This window comes from Nannobrachium achirus (genome assembly GCF_963921795.1).
Source record: "Nannobrachium achirus genome assembly, chromosome: 20".
Taxonomy (NCBI): domain Eukaryota; kingdom Metazoa; phylum Chordata; class Actinopteri; order Myctophiformes; family Myctophidae; genus Nannobrachium; species Nannobrachium achirus.
The window spans coordinates 30,598,473-30,621,648 of record NC_137827.1 but is presented as its reverse complement, the minus strand read 5'-3'; the positions used below and the strand labels follow the sequence as shown (position 1 = coordinate 30,621,648).

The 23,176-nt window shown below is 41.7% G+C and overlaps 1 protein-coding gene across 1 annotated transcript; it reads right to left on the bottom strand.

The window, feature by feature from the left end:
* Window positions 1-9,009: 9,009 nt before the first annotated feature.
* lbh (LBH regulator of WNT signaling pathway) lies at window positions 9,010-21,266 on the bottom strand. The gene is made up of 3 exons (XM_080750672.1): window positions 20,980-21,266; window positions 14,156-14,258; window positions 9,010-10,918 (listed from the first exon to the last, which is right to left on the bottom strand). Exons 1-3 carry the CDS (start codon window positions 21,009-21,011, stop codon window positions 10,706-10,708), a joined length of 348 nt encoding a protein of 115 aa, XP_080606798.1. The 5' UTR covers window positions 21,012-21,266; the 3' UTR covers window positions 9,010-10,705.
* Between the last annotated feature and the right edge of the window lie 1,910 nt (window positions 21,267-23,176).

Sequence of the window (23,176 nt, the reverse complement as noted above, 5' to 3'; positions counted from 1 at the left end):
CTCGACCTCTCAACTTCTAACTCTCACCTGTCCTTACGCCCCTGTATCAACAGGGGGTGCTGTTTATACCAGTGGTGGAAAAAGTACTCACATTTATTACTGCACTATATCTTAAAGGAGTAGTTCACGCAGTTCACCCCCCAAATGCCTTTTTGGAGCGGTGAAAGCGCTCCCAATAGACAGGTATGTCTGTGGCTGGCTGGCTATGTGGCTGGCTGGCTGGCTGGCTGGGTATGTCTGTAGCCTGGCAATACCTTGAGTGGCCACACAAGTTAAAGGAGGGGCGCTGTTGTGCAGGCACAAACACACACGCACACGCACACACACACACACACACACACACCACACACACACACACACACACACACACACACACACACACACACACACACAGATTCACCGCTCCACTTCGAACCGAGGTTTGATTTTTTTTCGATTGATTAGTCACACCATGGAGACTTGAGTTCAATAATATTTTTTTGTTTTTCTCGCATTCCTAAGACAAAAAATGTATTAGAGTAAATTTACCCCATTGATTCTGGATGGGGACCCAAATGCATGGGCCTGGACCCAAATACAAGGCCCTGGACGGGGACCAAAACATGAATTTGTGTGAGAATCAATTGGGGTTACTTGACCCTCAACCCTAAATTTACCCCCTATTGATTCTGACCGAAATGCATTTGGGTCCCCATCCAGGACCTTATTTGGGTCCCCATCCAGGGCCATGTAGCCTGACACTCAGCCTGAATTGACATTTCGTTTCACTTCATTATTCAACAAAAAAATTAAAGGGTAGTGGCTAGCGATTCAGGGTCTGGAACTAGGCTAAGGGCCATGCATTTCGGTCCCCATCCAGAATCAAGCGGGTACATTTTATAATCTTTTTTTTTTTTTTTGTCTTAGGAATGCAAAAAATACAAAAGAATATATATATTATTGAACTCAAGTCTCCATGGTGTGACTAATCAATAGAAGAAAAGTCATTTTGGGGGTGAACTACTCCTTTATTTAAATATAAGTAAAAGTCCGGAATTCAAAATGTACTTAAAGCTATACTGTGTAAGTTGCTCAACTAGTGGTCAGTAGCGTCCGCGTCTTTCGGCCGCTTTTCGCCGCGGACCGGGCCTCACACCCCCGCGTCACCCCCGCCTGCCTCCACCTCGCCGAGATCTATCTTTAGAGGGGTCCCTGGTTCCTGTGCGTTCAGGCATTCCGGAGAAACGGAGTGTTTCACCCGAGTAGAGACACACGGGCGCCTACAAATATGGCCGCCCTATTGTGATAGCTAGCGACCCCACTTCAAGATGCGCTGTGATTGGCCGGCAGTGTATAACCCTCGCTGTGATTGGCCGATAGTGTATGATGACGTAATTTTTGCGCGAAAACCGGACCCCGGTCAGGATCATAGAAAACATATAAAGAGAAGGCTTCAGAAGCTGAAAATAACGGAGTGGGTGTTCTAAAACTTTAGCGATTTAAGAGTTAGGACAATTTTAAGATTTGTTTTATAAAAAAAGTTACATGGTACAACTTTAAAGGAGTAGTTCACCACTTTTCAACCTGTCTTCATATAATAGGTCCTCACTTCATGATAAAATATCAAATTTTTTTCTACTCAGTCCAAGTCTCCTAGGAGAGCTGTGGGAAGTTCAGAATCCATGTCTTGTGACATCGTTTTAAAAAAAAAGAATATCAATATTTTTGAAAAAAAAATTAGATTTTTATTATCGCGAGAACAATGGCTTCCACTTTAAAATTGCAACTTTTCAGGAATAGAAAGCCTGCAGTTTCTATAAGCTGGATTGGCAATCGATGATGTCACAAGACAATGGGTTTCTGACCTGCCCACAGCCCTCCTCTGAAAAAAAAAAAAAAAAAGCTATTTTTGAGTGAGGACCAATTATATGAACATAGTTTGAAAAGTGGTGGAGTGCCTCTTTAAGTAAAAGTATGAAAGTGTTGGCATCAAAATGTACTTAAAGTACAAAATGTTTGAAAAAATCTGCAAAGTAATTAGCAACTAAAGTACAATAGCCTATTTGGATCCAAGATGTAGTGGAGTACAAGTAAAAGTATTGGAAATTGGAAATCCTAGTCAGGGGTGTCGCACCAAATTCTGGGCCCTGGGTACAAGGATTCACTCACATTTTGTGCTTTAACTATTGAAAAATAGCAGATATACAAGCTCACACAGCACGGCTGTGACAATTTGTGCGGAGTCTGAATATTTCAAATCCTTCTAGGTTTCTATATCTAAGTGGTGCTCAAACCTTTTCATGTGAAGGACCCCCAAAAATGATATATATTTGGCAACGGACCCCCATCTCTTTTAGTTCCAGGGACCCCCCAGAAGCAAAATTTGAGTTACAAATGTTCGCGTAAAAAATACATACATTCAAAGATTTGCACACATTTTCACGACTTTTCAAAAATAGCATAGATCTACATATCTGCTTTTTTTCAATAGCTAAAGACAGGCCCCTTCACCTTGGGCTCTAGTAACTCAGTCCCCCCCCCCCCTGTGACGCCCCTGAGTAAAGTACAAATACAGTACTTAAGTAAATGTACTTAGTTACTTTACACCACTGGTTTATAATAAGGTCATATTCAGAACACTGGTAGGCCTAGGCGAACCACAACCTCATTTGTCAGTAGTGTACTGTAAGACAAGGCTTTTCCCTTAACAACAGTGACAACCTTTTTTTTACGATTTGTTTTTGGGCTTTTATGCCTTTATTGATAGGACAGTAGACTGATCAGGAATTGAACCGGCGACACCGCCAGGCATGGATGCCTGGCTGTGTCGCCGGTTTGATTCCCGATCCAGACGCTAAGTGGTATGCGCCTGGACCAGTAAGGCCAGCGGGTGCCCCAGTGACAACCTTTTTAATCTTCTAAGTCTAGTGACATTAATTAACTTATTTTTGAACAAAGTGTTCCACACTGTAGGTTACCAGTGTGTTGATATGTCAGAATTCATTCTATTGCTTGACAGAGTCCTTTAGCATAACCTTTTAAAGCAGTGTAAATCCTTGTATGTGTCATTTGTTTCTTTTACCCACAGTTGAGCTATTCTAGTGTTACGAATTACATCAGAAGTGAGAGATGTGTGTGTGTGTGTGTGTGTGTGTGTGTGTGTGTGTGTGTGTGTGTGTGTGTGTGTGTGTGTGTGCGCGCGTGCGTGCGTGCGTGCGTGCGTGCGTGCGTGCGTGCGTGTGTGTGTGTGTGTGTGCTTGCGTGTGCTTGCATGTGTGTTCTGTGTGGAGTGTGTGCATGTGTGCTGAATGAGGTACAGATAGAGAGTAAAAGAGAGTGCACTTAGTCAAACTCAAGACTTTTCCATGACTTGCTCCCTATGGCATGCACTCTATCTGAGAGGCTGAGTGTACTGTATAGCTTTATCAGTATAAACTTCCAGAGGGTCAACGCATCACTTCAGAGGGAGTATGAAACCTCGCCTCGAAACAAGCTCTCTGGGTTCCTCTTTAGTCCCCAACAGACGAGCACATCTATAAAATTATGAATTCTCCTTCATCATTGCATCAACAGTTAATGGCCCTGGTCTAAAACTATTTATCGGGAACAATGTGATCATCATCCACTCACTTTAATAAATCCAAGCTTTTGACCAAGTCCACTGTCATGTGTTATGGTGTGAGTGCTCTCATAATTACTTGCCAGCAGAGTGTGCAAGTACTGCGTTCGGTGATTTTGTATGCGTTGTATGCATTGTCCGTCAATGTCCGTGTGGCCAATCAGGGACCAGCATTCTTGGTATCAATGTCCACGTGGCCAATCAGGGACCATCATTCTTGGTGACACCACCATCAACAAGTGCGACCTTGTTGATGGCGCACAAGTAGGCCATACATGGCCACGAGTGCACAAATCGCAAGTTGGCACCTCGACAGAGTGCAGTATAGTTTACAATTGTGGGCAAATGGAGGCGAAATCTTATTTTCACAAGAGAAGGTCAGAAGGGAATTAATAAAGGTAGAGGTCAAACAAAATTCGTACATTAGACATGCCATTCCATTTATGCTAGTCTGTGGGGGGAAGAAGAATGACTTTTTTCAGGCACCGAATACCATGTTTGGGGTTTATTTTTAAATCTGTGTATTGATAGCATTTAAACAAGTTTTTGTTAAAAAAGAAAACCTCATCTGGTTTGTTGTTTTTAAACATTCTTGCCTCTTATGACCTCTTGTGCTTTTCCGTATAGCAGGGAGGGAGGAGGAAAAAGGAGTTTGAAGGGGTTCAAAGAAGGGACATGGATGATTTAAGTCTTTAAGTCTTCTTTCCTTTTACCCTTCCCTTCCTCCTTGCAATGCATCTCAACATATTATTCTGTTTTGGAATTCTAACTACATCTACAGCACTTAATTGTGCTTCCCCCATGTACTCCCCATCTCTCTCTGTTTCAGTCTGTATCTCTTTCTGTCTGTCTCTTGTCTTGCACACTCCCTTTTTTGTCCTTTTTCCACCCTGGTCTCTAGGCAGTAAGGGTTAGAGTGGTGGGGCAAACGTGTTCTATTTATATCAGTGCTGGCCTATGGAAGGGCAGCAGTCTGTGGCTTAGCACATTAACACACAAAAGTACATACGTAAGTGGACCCCAATAGACTTGCATTGATCAAAGCTTTGAAAGCTTGGAGACAAGAAGGCAATATACTCTTACATCACCCTATTAAACCGTGTATGAATCCCATGGCGCTGAGAGTCATATGTCCAAATAGTGTGTGTTGTGATGTAGGTTCACTGTCTAGTACAATATTTGCCTCTTGAAGAACGTGAGCGCAGAGCTGTTTGGCAGAATAGACTGTGCTTGACATTGATTAATTATGAAGTCACTGAGGCTTTGTTTTGAATAGCAATCACTGCGTCATTCTCCCTTATCCTCGATGGATGTATCGTTTGAGGCTATGGGATTTTTAGATGTGAAATGTTTTCAGGGGAAAGACACATGATGGCAGAAAAGAATAAGCTTTTTTATTTTTCTTAAATCACACTGGTTCAATTCTATGGATATACGGTGATGGATTCCAAGATGACTTTTGCTGTGTTTTCATCTTGTCTTTTCTCACGAGTCTTATGTTACTTGGCCAACCAAATCTTTAATATGTCCCTGTACTGCAATGCTTTTTTCCCTTCACCTTTTCATCCTCCCACTCTTGTTGTACTGTATGCCCCCCTGCATATCATCCCTTGTTGGCAGTGCCAGATATGTGTCTATGCTTGGTGTCCAGTCTCTAGACAGGTTATAAATATCTAGCAGGGGTTTTGCCTCATGTCCTGAGAGCTCTACTTTCTTCTCACACTTGAGGAACCATGGGAAAAGAATCTTTCCCTTACGCACATGGTACTCATAATAACACACGGTTATATACAAAATCTCCAGGCATATGCACCCACTGGCAAGCTACACACAGACAGAGGCGCGCGCGCGCGCACACACACAAGCACGCATGGACGCACGCACGCACACTAAGAGAATAGTCCTACTCCGCAACATATAGTGCTGTTACAACAGGCACTGTTTATAATGACATGTTAACTTCTATTACATAACCTCTGCTGTGGGAATGCAGGCTATGTTTCTGTTGCCATTTAAGTATGGGAACCTTGCTGAAACAACATAGTAGGATGAAGGTCTGGGAGAGGGAGAAATAGAGAATAAAATCACAAGAGAACATAGACTGAAAAAGGAGAATGGAAACAACATATGGAAAGAGGTTGGAAAAGGAGTTCATAGGATAAGCCTTTTGTTCCCCCACCGAGACCCCAGATCTGAGTGAGACAGACAGATAGTGATGTGTGGGTGAAGGTGCTGGTCAGGGTGTGAGTGTGTTTTTATAAGGTGTTGGTGTGGGCTAGTTGGGAGTCAAAGGGGAGTCAGAGGCTGGAGAGGTCTGACTCTGCTGACACACTGGGATCAGTGACGGGATTGTTTCCATCGGAAAGAATTCCGAGAATGAGCTAGAAGAGCTATCAGTGGCTTCACTCAGAGGACTCTGACAACAGTTTTAATACAGAACCAGGCACACACGCACGCACGCACGCACGCACGCACGCAAGCACGCGCGCGCACACACACACACACACACACACACACACACACACACACACACACACACACACACACACACACACACACACACACACACACACACACTGTACACGCTCCCAGGCATGCAGCGTAGCACGCCAACAATGGTGTGCAAGACATAATCCGTCCCTCGATGTCACAGAGGTTCTCTCACCGTGTCACTTGCCAAATGAAGGCTGTCACCTCTGCTCCCTGGCATGGAGGTTAATAAGCAGATTTACAGTATAAGGACACTCATACATCATCTGATACCCACAATAAGCCTCTCCGACCTACTTACTTACTTATACGTGACAGCCAAAGAGGGAAGCAAGATGTTGTACTATTACGCCATAATAAACAGCTGAAAACCAAGGTGATTAACCTTTGAACTGCCTTGGTAGATGCTATGGTAGAATATAAATTACATTTTTAGCAGAAAACTTGCTTAACTGCTCAAAATCAGCAACATTTTGACCTACATTGTCTTCTGAGGCCTATACCTAATTCTTTAGATTTAGAGCTCTGACAAAGAGCCAGGGGTGAGAAGGCAAAGCAAGTGGTGGTTACTGGTTAGGTTACCAACTCGCTGCACCCAGCGATGTCTGCAGCCCCACAGCCCTCCACCATTATCGGACAGTGTGTATTAATAACTCTTTATGCTCAGTTTTTTCCAGGAAGAAGGAAGCGAGATAGAATGTCAGCTCATTGTTCTCTTTCCAGGAAGTGACCTTAAGACCTTGAGAGTACCCCCTGACCAATCTATGAGGCCCTTGGCCCTCTAAAAGCCCTCCTACCGCAACTTTGATGGACAGTTCCAGGTACACAGCAATCAAATGTGACCAGAGTGGGTCACTAAAACATTGCAACAAATCACTGGAGAAGTTTCCACAGTGATTCCTGTAAATTCCTGTGTTCGTCATTAGTGCTTTATAAAAATGTTATGGGCTATGCCCATGTATTGTATCATTGTGGTGAAGATTTTACGATTTGTTGTACAACAATGTCATACAACGAATTGAAAATTGAAAAAAGAAACACCATACATCGTATGACAAAATATAGCTTACCACAATATTCTTGGGTAAGCTCAGGCACTGACGATGGTCTTGAGACTGAAATGTTTGTCCTTTTATCACAAAAATACAACATTTTAGTCTCTGCCAAAGAGTCATCCATAAATGTGTTGTGGTTTGCGAGTCTTTCACCTGCTGCAGTCTGTGAGCTGGTGGAACACCGCACATACATACCTGTAAGGTCCTGTATATGGTTTCAAATGCACAATGGCTCCCATCAGCACTGATTTCAGACACCGTCTGCACTGATGTGACACAACAAAAACTGTCACCACGGCCCTTGGGGGCCCCTGTCAAATGTACATTATTTAGTGAAATGCACCTACAGTATATAGAGAATGGAGATCAATATGCACCGATGTCAGACCCAACATAAACCAAATGCACATATATGAAGATTTGATTTTCAACAGCACATAATATGGAGTCAAATGTACATACAGCCCTGGTCAAATGCACATACGTATATGGAATCAAATGTACACCATCATCATCATTATGTTCCTGGTCCAAAGTAGGGCAACACATGTGCTACATTTATCTTCAATCTCTCCTTGGTATAGTAGTTTGCCTCAACTGTGACGTATTTCCAGACAGCACTGTTTTCTGGCTGCCCTGAGTAAAAAGTCTGACAAATCATGCTAGTGAGAGATGGAAAGAGGAAGGAAGTACAATCATTTGGCTTTTGTCCGAAGCATATACAGTACATATTTTGTCACTCAATAATTTCCTAGTGGCTTTTTATCTTTAGCTAGCAAACTAGCACCGCAAACTACAGTAGCAGCACGACAAGTTGAGAGAGGAGAGTTCACAGTGCAGCACCATGAGTGAGGCAGGACAGCTATGTCGACAACAGTGTTTGTAGTAGAGCCGGACAGATGATTTCTGGTTCCGATGCTGATCCAGATTTTGGAGTCCTAGACCACCATTGTTTTGACCAATATTTTGTCAATACCAGCAAACCTTTTTTAATACATTTGAGAATCATAGATTTGACTTAGGGTTCTACTTGAAAACATTAACCATTGAACTTATAAGGAATTGTTTGGCTGCGTAATGCCAATACCATAAAAAGTCTGATATTGGATATATCAGCCAGACTGATCTATCATTCTGGTTCCAGTTTGTAGCCTGTGTCTTTGCAGAGAGAGAAATATTCTGGTTGTTATCTTGACATCTACACTAGGCAGCGACTGGCAACACACACACACACACACACACACACACACACACACACACACACACACACACACACACACACACACACACACACACACACACACACACACACACACACACACACACACACACACACACACACACACACACACACACACAGGTGAAAACCAGATACATCCCGCCCTTGCAGGGTAACAATATGGAAACCAAAGCACAGCAAAACAGCGTGCTATATTTGAGATTTTGTGTCTAAGAGTCGGGTAAGGTTTGTTTGGGGGAGGTTAGACAGGAAGAAAGGAAGTAGTATGTGGTGTTTCTATATACATTAGTACACATGCTACTTGATTCGCATAGAGATTCAGCATGTTCTTTGCAGGAAGTAACACTCATCTCTAACCACTGCAGGTGACGTGAGGGGGCCAAAGGGGGTTTTCAAAATGGAAAAACAGTAAATACACATCTTGACTTTGCAAAGATACTGTAGAAGATCGGGTTGCCCCTAAAACCTTAATTACTTATCAGCAAATATTTCATCCTTCCACACAACAGTTGAATAACAAATTCAAATGTTTATTTACAGCCTCTGTTATTTGTCACAGAGAGTGGTCTACAAAAAAAAAAGAAAAGAAAAGAAAGAAAAAAGAAAAAAAGGAAAGATGGCGGCTATTCTCCCTGAGCTTCACATAATTGATGTGGGACCTGTAGGTGATAGATAGCTGAAAGATGTTCTGTACACAGCCCTAATGCCATTCAAATGGACATTACAAGACAACCAAAGACTACGTTTGAACATGCTCATACAACAGTTATCTCAGAGCACAAATTATTGTGTACACAAGTTAGGACATCACTCCAAAAACACTCCGAATTGGTTCCATGGGGAATAAGTGGTGGATGTAAAGACAGAAATATCCACAGCATTTGCATTCAAGCAAATTACTATTATGATGGTAGGATGCTACGTAGATCAATGAACTGTACCAAAATAACTGACATCACCTGGCAATGTTTTGAGAATAAAAAGGAACCGACAAGTCATTCAGTTCCCCTTGTCATTGTTGTGTTACAGTCCTTCTGGGAAGGTATGAGACCAGTTTACAATGCAATGTCCAGATTTAATACAATCAAGATATTGCCTATAACATTGGTGAACTTGCTCCTGTATTGTGCATTACCTTACAGTATGTCATGGTGTCAAACACTATGGCTGAGTTCAGAGGAACAGGAAGACTAGGCAGGAGTCAACTTTCACTTCTGGTGTGAACACAATTAAATAGACCAAAGCTATAATACACACAGAAGCAAAGCGCTACAAGGCCTCAGGGGTTGATTATGGTACAAATATTTACATATCCTTCATTGGGTTTGTATATCAATTTATGACTCACCATCAGTCTTAATCTTCATTTGCCATCTTTTAAAAACCTCCCAGCCTCTCATTTGAATGCTATAACAAACTTGCATCATATTTAGTCATGAGAGCAGTCAATTTGACTTCCTCACCATCTAAATTTTCTTCCTAAGGCTTCTAGGGAGCAAAGGTGAGGACTAAACTTAAAGCATGCGTGTGCCTCAGTGCATAATCAGCCATTATGTAACATATTCTTCATGTGGGGCACAGATCACTTGTTTATTTTCCTTCGCTTTCTCAATTTCAGTGAAAGAGCTTCCAGGTTCTCCTATTTATATGAACGTCTGATGCATTCCCACAATAATTGTGCATCATTTAGTCAACCTTGCACAAAATGCACCACAAATGAACAATCTGCAGAATCTTTATACAACACACAAACTTTCATTATGGGCTCAGCTCCGTATAGACACAATCATTAACAATGTCCAGAAACTGAAACAAAGACAAAAATCCTCACGGGTACCACAGTAGTTATGTATATTGATTATCAAGTCTCTGGGGTCATAACGCCAGCCATTTTGGAGTAAAGAACAAGTGCAGCAGTAGCCTCCTGCAGTGCAAGAGCTGTCCATGGAGCACTGAGCTGCCACTGTCCAATGAGACAACCATTCTGGGTTGAGACACACAGGGTGGTATGCATGGTAGAAAGTTAATTATCAAGTGTGCGTATTTGCTCTTCAAGTTTGACTGGGTGTGTGAGATCCAGAAAGATGCGTTGCAGGATATCTGTGCGTGCGTGTGTGTGCGTGTGTGTGTGTGTGTGTGTGTGTGTGTGTGTGTGTGTGTGTGTGTGTGTGTGTGTGTGTGTGGCTCATCTTCTGGGAGAGATTTGTGAAGGGCATCACTGGGTAATGTGTGCCTTGCCAGGAAATCTGAGGTGCAGTACAGCCAGTGTGTATAGGGTGGGGGATGAACAGAGGGATGGCCAGAGAAGGGATACCTCAGCGTCTAATGCTGAGAATTCTGCATTGGCTGTCCATTTTGGATATTGCCATTATTCTCCTCCTCATCTTCCTCCTCTTCTTCACTGACCAGGAACTCCTCCGGAGGCCAGCGAAGCTCACCACTCTCCACTTCACCCTCTGTGGGCTCAACCACAATGGATGGCAGCCGGTCTTTCAGTTTACAGCAGCGCTCAAAGTCTGTGGGGTCAGGGAATATCTGTAAAGGGACAAGATTAGGGAAAATCATTGAGTCTCATCTATTTAAAAAGAAAGTGCATCAGTCACACTAAATACTGTGCACTCCTAGATGATGGATTTCACACTGTAATGTATACAAACATTTCTGTCTAAACATTGTGTAAAGGTCTGAGGAGGAACCTTCACACATGAAAACAAGTTAACTTATATTTGGTAGCAGCAATACTGGTGTGATTTTCTATTGTTATACCGTTACGTTTTTTGATCAGGCACCCAGCCTAGTAGTTCTGGGACGTGTGTGTCTTTTGGCCATTTATCAGCTTCTCTCTCAATGTGAAATCAGCACCCAACATCAGTGTGGATTAAAATAATAAAACAAAAGACTCAGGTAATATGAGGCATGCAAGCCCAGCCAGACACTTGTTTATGAGAGCCGACATAGCTATGTGGATTTAAACTGAGATTACATGTCTTCCCTGTCCTAGAGAGATTGGACACCAAACTCGAGACTCAGTTCTCAGGAACCGGAGAAATGGCCCAGGGGGAAAAGCCTGCCACTCCTGATCCAAGAACAGCATTTTTTGCTGTTGTTTGGATAAAGTGGAAGAATATTTTTAGACCTGCATATTTCACTTGGAGACATTGGATGGGGAAAGCGATGTCGCTGTCTGGGCAAAGAGCCCAGTGGAAAGAAAGCATTAGATGCGGCTGGAGAGAGGGAGGGGAAGAAAGAGGGGGTCCAGCTGTTTTCAAGTCTTTATGAACACCATAGGAGAGGGAATGAGCAGAAAGACAAAATGTTCTGTAAACGGCTGTGTGAATGTGACAATTTGTCAGGGTGTGAAAGCATGTGTGACTTTCAGTAGCTTTTACATGTGCAAAATACAGCTGTGTGTATGAACATAATTGTACTGTACAGCAGGGATCTTCAAAAAGGGGTCCGCAAACCCTAGGGGTTCCGTGGGGATACTTCAGGGGGTGCAATTGACATATTCGTGAGTGATAGATTGATAGTATTGACATTGGTTCTTCTCAGTTTATTAAGTACGTTTATAAATGGCAGTGGTACGGTCACTTGTACATGCATGTTTAAAATAAAAGCATGAATATATTAATCTATTATTTTAATAGCATAGTACTGAATGCACAATAACATGGTATGTTTATACACATGAAACACAATGTTATACATAAACATACAATATATGCAGTGCTGTGTTCTACCTGATACTGGGGTCTACGCCGTATGCTCTGAAGACAGTTTTGAGCGGTGGTCACAACGCTCCTATACGTGGCGGTGTGTGTGGGTATGTATGTATGTATGTATGTCTGTCTGTATGCGTGTCTGTAGCCACACATGTAACCACACATGTTAGGGGAGGGAGGGGCGCTGTTGTTCAGGATAGGCCAGGCACACTCACACACAAACGTTCAGGCCAGGCCAGGTGCACATACACACACACACACACACACACACACACACACACACACACACACACACACACACACACACACACACACACACACACACACACACACACACACACACACACACACACACACACACACACACACACACACACACACACACACACACACACACACACACACTCTCTCTCTCTCTCTCTCTCTATTGGTGAGCAAGTGTGGCTCTCTCACTCACTCACTCACTCACTCACTCACTCACTCACTCAATTCAATTCAAAAATTCAATTCAATTCAATTCAAAAATTTAATTTAATTGAATTCAAACACACACACACACACACACACACACACACACACACACACACACACAAAAGCAGGAATGAGACACCATTTTGTGTGCAGCTGCTTGTATTCATGTGTATTGGCCAGATTCACCCTCTGCATTCGCTTGCCTGCGTACTCACTATGCATCAGCACTAAGAGGAGTCAGGCAGTGAATGACCTTGGCAGTGGACCCCTAGCCAACATGTCATAGACTGTATTCACTCCCAACGGCAGGAAACAGCAACACATTGTCAGCTAGACAGAGTTCTTGCTATTTTGGGTTCTCACAGGGAGGGAAGGTGGGAGGGATGGTGTGAGCGTGTGTGCGCGCGGGGGGAAAAATACAATATCTGAATCAGACATTAATGTCCAGAGCTGAGGAAGTGACTGATGCTAGCATCATCACTTCATACAATATGCAAGCTCTCCAAGGCCTGGCGGGGACCTTGGGCAGACAGCCAAGATAGGAAGCTAGGTGGGAAGTCGAAGTGGCACATTGGCACTCTGTCTCCTCACCCCCAGCATCCTAATTTTCCATCCTCTCAGACAGACTTACAACTTGGGATTGTGAGGAAAGGAAGCCCATCTCTTCCTACCGGCCAGTCTACATCCTCTCAAGGGGAGTTTCCTAATATATCATAGTACAGTATGAACAGGGCAGTTACATTTCCAACTGTACTGTAAAGTTACAAACAAACAAATTACCCTTGATAAAGAAGATCAATAACATCTAAATGCATTTAGACAGATTAAGACTGAATAATACAGGCATATAGCGTCTTGTGGGGAAAAAGCTAATCAAGGTAACTTGACTTCTAACTACCATCTCGCTTTGTCTGCAATGTTTACCAATACTTCTGTGACAAGCTAAGTAAATTCTGTGATTCTAGATTTGTTTTGCATGTTTATACTTGATTTTGAGTCATAACATTGCTACAGTATGGCAATTAAACCATACTGTAGCTATATTTACTTAGCTATATTTAAAAGCTATATTTAAAAGCACCTGCGTGTTCCAACTGATGAATTGTGTAATAGCTCGTCATACTGTCAGCAGTTGATAATCTAGTAATTACACTTGTAAAATGTAAAAATATACCACTGCAATAATTACTCTCATAAGTGTCACAAGAAATAAGTCTTTGCTTACATAAGGATCTAAAAATAACAGATGATTAGGTCTTGTTCTATTAACACAAAGCAGCCTGACCCAGTATTCTGTAGGGTTAACGTTACAATTTACCAGGTTAAAGTGCAGTGCTGCTTATTCTAATCCCAGCCTCTGCCACTCTAATTAGACAGATTTCTCAACAGCATTCTAAACCCAGAGTAGTGGAATATTAGGTCTTCCTGACTCGCCACCATTCAACACCGTTTACTATCGCTCATAGAAATGCAGTTTTTGCTTCTCCCAGTCCACACGGATACAAATAAAAAACATTAATAGCTTAATAATAATTTGAAAAAGTGGTGAGTCAAACACATGGATGCGCATGCGCCCTACCTGGAAGGAGAGCCTGTCCTTGCTGGGGGTGAGCCTCATGTCCTCCATGGGGGTGCTGTTGATCATCACCTCAGTCATGTCTCGGCTGGGCATAAACACTGGACTGCAGAGGGTCAGAGAAGGAGAGGAACTGGAGGTTACACATCAACCGGGAAAGTGATTCTCATTCTTTTTAATTTCAAGGAATCCCAGTTTGATATGCACTACACCACTGACCCCCATTTGATACAGTTTTTTTCAAAAGGGTACAAGTACATTTGGTTCCTCACATGGGGATAGCTGGGGACTTCCTAGAACCCCCTCAAGGGCCCCTGGGGGTCCCCGGATCACACTGGCAACCAGTGAACTAGACCATATTCATCACTGTGACCGAAGGTCGCAGTATACCATGAGAAATGTTGCAGGTTGTCTCCGTGTCAGTCAGTCAGTCAGTCAGTCAGTCAGTCAGTCAGTCAGTCAGTCAGTCAGTCAGTAAGTACACATTTTTACAGTCTATTGGTTGGTTCCCTTGTCACTGTGACATCACAGGTGACATCACCTATGTAAAAGTCCATATATGGGTATTCACCAGAATCTCTTTTATGCCCATATATGAAGATCCCCGATGTCATCGTCATATCACTCTATCAAGCCATGGCCCATATCTGTGTGGCTGGTTCAGATAGGGATCTCCATGTATGGGCATAACATATAGTGTATATGCATATGGATACATATTATTGTTAATAAAGGATAAAATCAAATAAAAAGTCCATATATGGGCATTCCCAGAAACAAAATCCGTTTCATGACCATATATGGAGATTTCTGATGTCATCAATCCCAGGGCCTAACTGGTCCAAGAGCCTTCTTTACTCTGATTTACACCCTACCTTCCCCGAAAACTTTAATATTAAGTCCATGTATGTATATGGATATATATATTAATAAAGGATAAAATAAATAGAATGTCCATATACAGCATTCCCAGATGATGCCCTGTTAGGGTACCCCTTATGCCCATATATGGAGATCCCCAGGCATCAAACCCAGGCCCTAACTCGCCAAGGCCCTGCTTGGCTTTACTAATTAATATATGTTTTATGCCCATATATGGAGATCCTTATCCCAATGTCATCAATATTAAGGACATATCTGGGAATGCCCATATTTGGTAATGCCCATATATGGGCATGTTTTGACATAACATTGTTGACTATCATGCAGGGGTCTGGGTAACTGGTCCGATATACATCACTGGTCAGATGGCCAAAGGGCAAGGTTGCATGTCGCCCTGACACGTCTTACTAGTACATAAAAATCTGTGAATGGGTCAATTTTTAACACTTCGCACTCCAGACCCGTAACTGTATTTTTTTATCTATGTTTTTTCTTCATTTTTTTAAATGAAAGATTAACACTCCGGTTATAGTGAAAATGGTTGGATGCTTGTGGGAAATGCGAGAGAGAAATAAATCCCTGAAAAGGCAATACATCCTGAATTCATTCCCTCAAGAAGAGTAAACAGAATGTTTCTCTTGTGTGACATGAGCAGGTCCACAGAAGAGTTTGACATTTAAAGCACATCTTAAACATGCATCCTCCTCGGTTAATATGAATGGGTCTACTACTTGACATTTTCTTATGCAATAGAATGCGGTTGTTGTAGTCACGACTAAATTAAATATTCAGATGGTTTAAATAATGATAAAGGTCCAAAATATCTACAGCATCACTTATTTTCAAGTGTTAGTTTTTAATTCACTGCATTGAGGCACAATCTTTTTTTGGCATGACCACAACACACCAAGCAGCATCTATTGCACACTGCAGAACTGCAACAACTAAATGATGTGGTTTGCTTGCATGAGCCATCTCTATCATACAAGATCATGTGCACTTGTCTTGCACTAACAATGAGGAGACAGTCATTGTGTGAGCATGCTGTAGGCGCGTAGTGGTTATTTGACTAGGTGGAAACCAGTGTTCTCAGTTCCATTAAAGCTTGGCTAAAATTTTCCATTTTAGATGAAAGCAACGGCAGGTTATTTATCCATGTTTACTGTACTTGTGTGTACATGACATGGTATGTTAAGAAGGGAAAAATGGAGCTGCCCTCAGACCAGACAGGGGTGTTGTCTTGAGACAAAATGGAGAGTGGCCTTCTCACGCTCTCTATTTAAAGCCTGGTGCCATGGTGGTCAGTGGCCACTGGCCTGTGGCGATGGTGGTCACCAACAGAAAACATGAGCTGCTAGGTCACATATTCATAGAAATGTATTAAATAAAACTAAGAATCACACATTTTTGGGGGTGATATAAACCTATTTCTTTTTATTAATACTACAAAGTAGTATCTGCAGTACAGTTTAATTAATCATTTGGAGACAATGTTGCAGGATTTCAGAGATTTAAAAAAAACATATTCAAGTCGTTTCTCTGTAGTTACTCATTTTACTATAGAAATATACGTCTTTTCAAGTAAAGTTTATGTAGTCAATTGTCAGGTGGAAAATCTCTCAGCAACCCCGTATGGTATTTGATAAGGCACTAAAAGTCAGTTCAACTTCCCCCTTCAAAGGCAAAATCTGCATCACACTTCCAGTTTGTGAACAGTCTGCCATCAGGACAGAGATTTTAACCATTAGAAGCACCAAGTAAAATACAAATACGTTTCTCTGTCTTCATCTGTGACCCATATATTTCCCAACTTCTACAAAGATGCCCATGTCTCTACATGTAATTTCTATTTTTGATACGCCTGAAACAGTCACAACAATCTATTTTCCACAAACAACTAAGTCGTGGCAATGTTTCTGTCGTTCGGTTGCTAAAATGTCTTTATATGCCCGTCGATCTAATAATTGCAAATGAAGCCCTCTCGCTGTCTGGTCCAACCCCCCACCCCTCCCAACCCTCCAACACACCAGATCGTACTGGAAGAATTTGAAACAATAGTATCCAACATGCTGTAGTGCATATCTTGTGGGATTGGATAATAATCCTCTTTATATTACAGTCTTATCCATTCGGAATCAGAAAAGCAAGAGTTTATACTGAGGTGGAGAGCATGGCATGACATCGATCAATAACACAATGGGTCATCGTCACACCCTGGAGCGACAACAACTACACTTCATCATCGATCCATTTTTCCATCCCTAAATTTACACAAAGCCCCTTTTGTCACTTGTCAAGTTAACAATGTCATCACAGCAGTAACGTAGGTGGTCAGGGACTCAGGGTGCAAATCTTTTAAATGTGACAAATGAAATGTTGCTGGCTGAACCACCTGAACCCTTTACTGCACCAGTCAAGATGCTTGGCATAAACAATGGCCGGACATCTAAAAATAAAAAAGGAAGCTTGAAGGATATGCGTGGTTTAGCATGGAAACGATGTCAGCCAAAGTTGCTCTTGAGCTAATTTCATCCTTGAGAGGGGGACGGGGTGCGGAGGAGGAGATACAGAGCAGGGGAGAAGCGGTTAATGGGATGAACACAGAGCGGTGACAGTGAGGACCTGAGCAGAAGAAAGAGGGGAGGGAGGGAATAAAGATAAACACTCAGGCCTTGCCAGTCATATTTCTGCTCAGGGATCATATAAACATCCTGCTCAGCTAAGAATAACAGAACAGCGGCCTAATAAAACATAAAGGGGCACAATGAGAAGGAAGTAGGGGTGCACACGTAACAGCTCAACTCAGGAGGGAGTGAATGTACATATCAGTCAGGTACATTACTGTTTAAAGTGTCAGGCAAGGTTGAACAATTATTGTATTCCTTTGTCCAAGTGGAACACTTTCTATATTGAAAGGACATGAAATGAAGTGTTCTGTAATCAAGAGAACATTAAATGGATGACATAGGGGATCAGCATGGCTCACAGCAAGGGGGACATTATGGCCTAAAACATTAATAGTCTGCAGTATGAACATCCATTCAACAATACTCATTGCATCATAGACAGAAACGTTGTAGGAAGATATAGCACCATGGATTGTGGACTTAAGCCCTCCATGCATCCAACTCTTCAAGGCTCAAATCATTGTGTTGACAGGCTGGGTGACTGGGTGTACCTGTCTACATGCCAGTTTTTGATTAAACCTCTCAACCTTTGCTCTAGTGGAAGATCATGCACACTATATCATGCCAGCTTCCTAGTGCCTGAGCCAGAACCGTGATGGACATCTGGTAATGGCACAAGACAACCCATGAACCAAATGTTCAGAACAACTAGCAAATTAATAAAGATCTCTGGATTTGACAAACATGCAGTATCTTTAAAAGCCACTGTGACATCATAATCCAATTAATCTAGTATCTTTTGTGGTTCAGTGTTCAACATCATTTGTTTACGTGTGAGGACACTATGAGATGACTTCAATAACCCAGTGGATTAATGGCACCGACAAGGCAGCCAATTGACCAGATTTGACATTCCATTGGTTTTGCCCCGGTGGAAAATAAGCCACTTACGATAGCTCTTGAGCACAACTGACCCAGTGAACATTTGGAAGTAGAGATGTGTTCCAATCCCATGAAATTGTGCTTTTGATTTAAAAAAAAGGAATAGATAGCCCAACACGTTACATTCACCATGTTTCTCCTTTAGAACAGCATTTATATATTCAGTATCAAAAAGCCGATTATTTAAAATGAACAAATCCCATCTACTCAGGACAGACTTCTTTAGGATAACTGCTACTTAAATGAAGCATAATTCAAAACCCTAGTCCACCGGTCTACGGGCTGAGTGGCCCGGAATATGTATGTAAGCACCACAGGCCTGTCTGCTGTCTGTCCCTGTGGTGCTGACAGGGGACCAAAGTGATCTCTGCAGCAATCTGACCCATTGCACATGATGGGATATTACATCTTGCATTATTAACATTGTTTCCCCTTGTACCACCTCCAAATCTTACTACATCATAAATCTCAGCTGGAGTGATGACGAGGCAAGGCTGCCGACATTCCGTGCCAATGCTGAGCTGCCCGAGTTACACAACACTAAAGGTGGTGCGTATAGCGGTGAAGATTTTTCCTTCCTTGGGTCAGTCTCAGAACCCTGAGGAGTGTGCAGACTGCTGAGTGAATGGGGTCAGCTGGTTGCTAGGAGTAAAATCTGTGCCTGAATACAGATGGAGATCAGATTACTACCTTGTTCACAAATCTGACATACAGGCTACAAGGGAAGGGATCTCAGTTTCATTCGACAATGAATCGCCATAAACAGCTTGTCTTAGGTTCAGTTTACACAATGTTTGTATCAAAGAGGATAATGGAATGTCCAGCTCTTCCCCTCTTGATGACAACCAGTTCTATCTTCCATCTATCTTCATCATCATGCATTAAGAATACAGTACTTCCTGTTTACATATTAGTAGGAGGGATAACTGCCATGGGCTCAGACGTCCATTATAATAGTTTGAAGTTGTCTCCCCCCCAGTAGAGTGAAGGAAAACAATCTAGTTCAGCTATTGGGCTTTCCACATACTGTAGACATAGCACTCACTCAATAGAGGACTGGTAACTACGGAACAGGGAAGCAAACGCTTACAACAAGCAGAGAGCAGAGTGTGGTTACAGTAAAGAGGTGGAGTGAAAGCTTCCTGGTATAGATAGAGGCCTGCAGAATTTAACACAGGACTCAGGAGTCTTGTTCATTCCAACATCCTCCGTCTGCAGACAGGAAAACTGTTCTGCCATCTCAAATACAACAATATTGTAAGAAAAAGAAAAAGAAAAACCACTAAACCAGAGACAGCATTTTCTACCCTGCATAAAACTGCTTGCTGCATGCACCTGCATGTCTATTTGTGGCAAATAAAGCGAAAGCAACAACAAATGCCAATGATGTAGGGTAGGCTAATCAATTTAGCTGTTAGATGAAAGAACTTGATGTGCATCGAGAGATTTGCGTCTTAAAACAAATAAGAGTTGAAGTGTAAAACTATAGCCCATCATACACACTACAAGATAGATAACTAGATAACTTTGTTTTGTTTTTTTGTTTGTCATAGTTTTTTGTCTCGGTTTAGTGTGTTTTGAGATCCTTAGACGAATGAGAGGAAAGCAACGGATTCCTGCTATAATGTATTATGAACTGGTTGTAATGTCTTGTTCCGTGAAAATCAATAAAATATAATTATTATTAAAAAAGAAGAAAAAAAAATATAGGTCTATATACTGTATATAACTAAGGAGACTACTGATAATCAAGTGGAAGTATTTCATAGACCGCTAGCATTTGTTTGTGGTGTGACTTTTCCAATTTCAGAGGCTGCACCCTATATAACTCTATGGCTGCACCCCACATAAGTTGAATAAATAGGGTGTAGATGGTAGAAGTAAGACAATTACTCATTTAAGAAAGAGGGAGGTTATCAGCAGAGACATTTTTGTTGATGTAGACAGTGTTGGGCAATATTACTCAGGAGAGTAATAAATGACTTATTACAACAAAACCAGAGTAATATGTAATAGGTCTATATAAAATGTTTTACAAAGTAGGCCTATAGTAATATGGTATAATATTACTGTCTTGGCAGACAGTACTATTACACTACTCGTTACTGGGTGAAGTAATAATATTACAGTAATATATTAGTATTACTAGTAAGTGGTAACTAGTTACTGCCCAACACTGGATGTAGAGTAGAGGATAACTCCCATAGTTGACAGGTGCATGAATATATCTAGACAAATTAATCCCATTAATTGAGAAGAAAAAACACTCGTTCCACAAAACACCAAAAGACAACAACAAAAAAGCCAAAACTAAGTAAAAGTTGTCATGCTGCTTTTAGGGCAGAAAAGTAGCAAAGGTACAGTCATCATACTCACCAGTAGTAGATCCTTGGGGAATACACAGACATGAATTCACACCTGCTCTCTATTCTGGTGAATATGGAAACTTATTAACCTGCCTTATTTCCCCGTGCAAGACAGAATACAGCCTACTTGAAAATCGAAAGAGACTGTGTGTCTGTGTGCCAGTGTGTGTGCGCCAGTGTGTGTGCGTGTATGTGTGTGTTTGTAAATCGAAAGTGACTGTGTGTGTGTTCCAAAACTGGCATGTAGTGAAACAACTGCAGCCAGCATGCGTGTTTACGCTCTATGAAACAGTTTAATGATTTCGTCCCGTCTGCTTCTGCGAAACAGTTGTACTGAGCATTTATACGAGAGGCGTGTACCTCTGGATGCCAGAGACACGCCCCCTCCCCACCAGTAGTGGAAAGTAACTTTTACTTGAGTACTGCTTATAAGTACAATTTTTAGTTATTTGAAATACACATGTTTATATATGTGAAAACTTGAAATGGGACATTCTGCATAAGGAGTAGACCTACGTTTACTGTTGGTACTTTAATTACACTGTTATGCCAATACTTACATTTTTTTATTCCGGACTTTTACTTGTAACAGTTTAGAGACTACATTGCAGTAGGCTACTTTTACTTGTGAGTACTTCCACCACTGCCCCTCACGGGCCAGATTTCTTCAATGGCAGCGCTATTATCACTGCGAGCCAATCACAGGGCAGGTGTCTCGCATCCCAATGACGGCAGCAGGGACCGAAACATTTCATTGGGAATGAGGAGGAAGATACTGAGTGATGCTGTTGATTTATAGTCGCTAAGGCAACACAATTATAGGTCTTCTTGGCTCTCATTCAATGAAGAATCAAGACCCCCCCCCCCCCCCCCCCCCACACACACACACACACACATACGCCATTAGGCTTTTCGTGACGTTGGTTTATCCGTGAGTATTTGGCAGAGAGAGAGAGAGAGAGAGAGAGAGAGAGAGAGAGAGAGAGAAAGAAAGGGAGAGAGAGAGAGAGAGAGAGAGAGAGAGAGAGAGAGAGAGAGAGAGAGAGAGAGAGAGAGAGAGAGTGAGTGTGTCATTCATAAACATATTCCAAGGTCAAGTTTCAGTGTCTTTGTTTCAGTATAACATTACCATCAATGCTTTTTCATTCATCTAAAATGAATCTCTGACTGCAGTTTGCAATCTCCGTTAATTTTTATTTGAATGATTCTGTATGTTTTTTGTATTAATGGAGTAAAAAGGGACCCCCATTTAAACAAGCATAAAAGCTGTTTTGTGGTATCTACCCTTTTAGTTGACCTGTATCCGTGAACTGTAGGCAATTCCTATGGAAACGTCTAATAAAGTATTCAATCAATTCATCTATGTAAATTTGTATTTATGTTGAAGGCGAACAAAATCTCTAGCAAAGGGTTGCAAATAAATCTGACTGTCAATACTTTGTTGTCTACATCTTCACACCTTATAAATGCCCAGCTGTTTTTGCCTTGCACGCAGCGAGTATTTGGCATTGAGAAAGCAGGTGCTGAGGACAGCTTGACATTGTACAGTACATGTGCAATTTGGAACTCTAACGCCACCCTGTGGTGGAGTTGTAACATGTTTTGTGTGGTAATTCAGTTCAAAGCAAATTTCCTCGTCGCAGTCCACCTCTCTAACCATTGTTGAATGTTGATTAAACTATTTGTGAATAAGGTCCCAGATTGTAGCCAAGTTGCCCTTTAAAGGCCTACTTGGTATTTCTAAGCGTTTTAATTATTGCAGAAAAGTAGGCTAGACCTACTTTATGGAACATTTTGCACCATACTCTTTTGTATCTCATATGCCAACACGCGGTATTTCATTTAATGAATCACAGACAATACAATGATTAATAAGCAATATACTATCTTACCAAGTTGACATACTTTCACAATATGTGGAAGGGTATTCTTTAACATCTGGGGCATGTGTTGCCTCTTAAATGTTGACGCAACATTAAGATATATTTCACAGTTAATATTGTAAATTAAGACACCAAGAATGTACATTTTAATTATGCTTTTATAACTAATATAAATATCTATATCTCAGCTGAATTATAAAGTGCAGAATGTTTTATAAAAATGTTTATAAACTCAAGACAGACTTTATATGACAATTCTGCCAACATGTTTTCCTATTCTGAAGACAACCTTTTGTGAGTCAATTCAAGGAAAATTTACTCTGA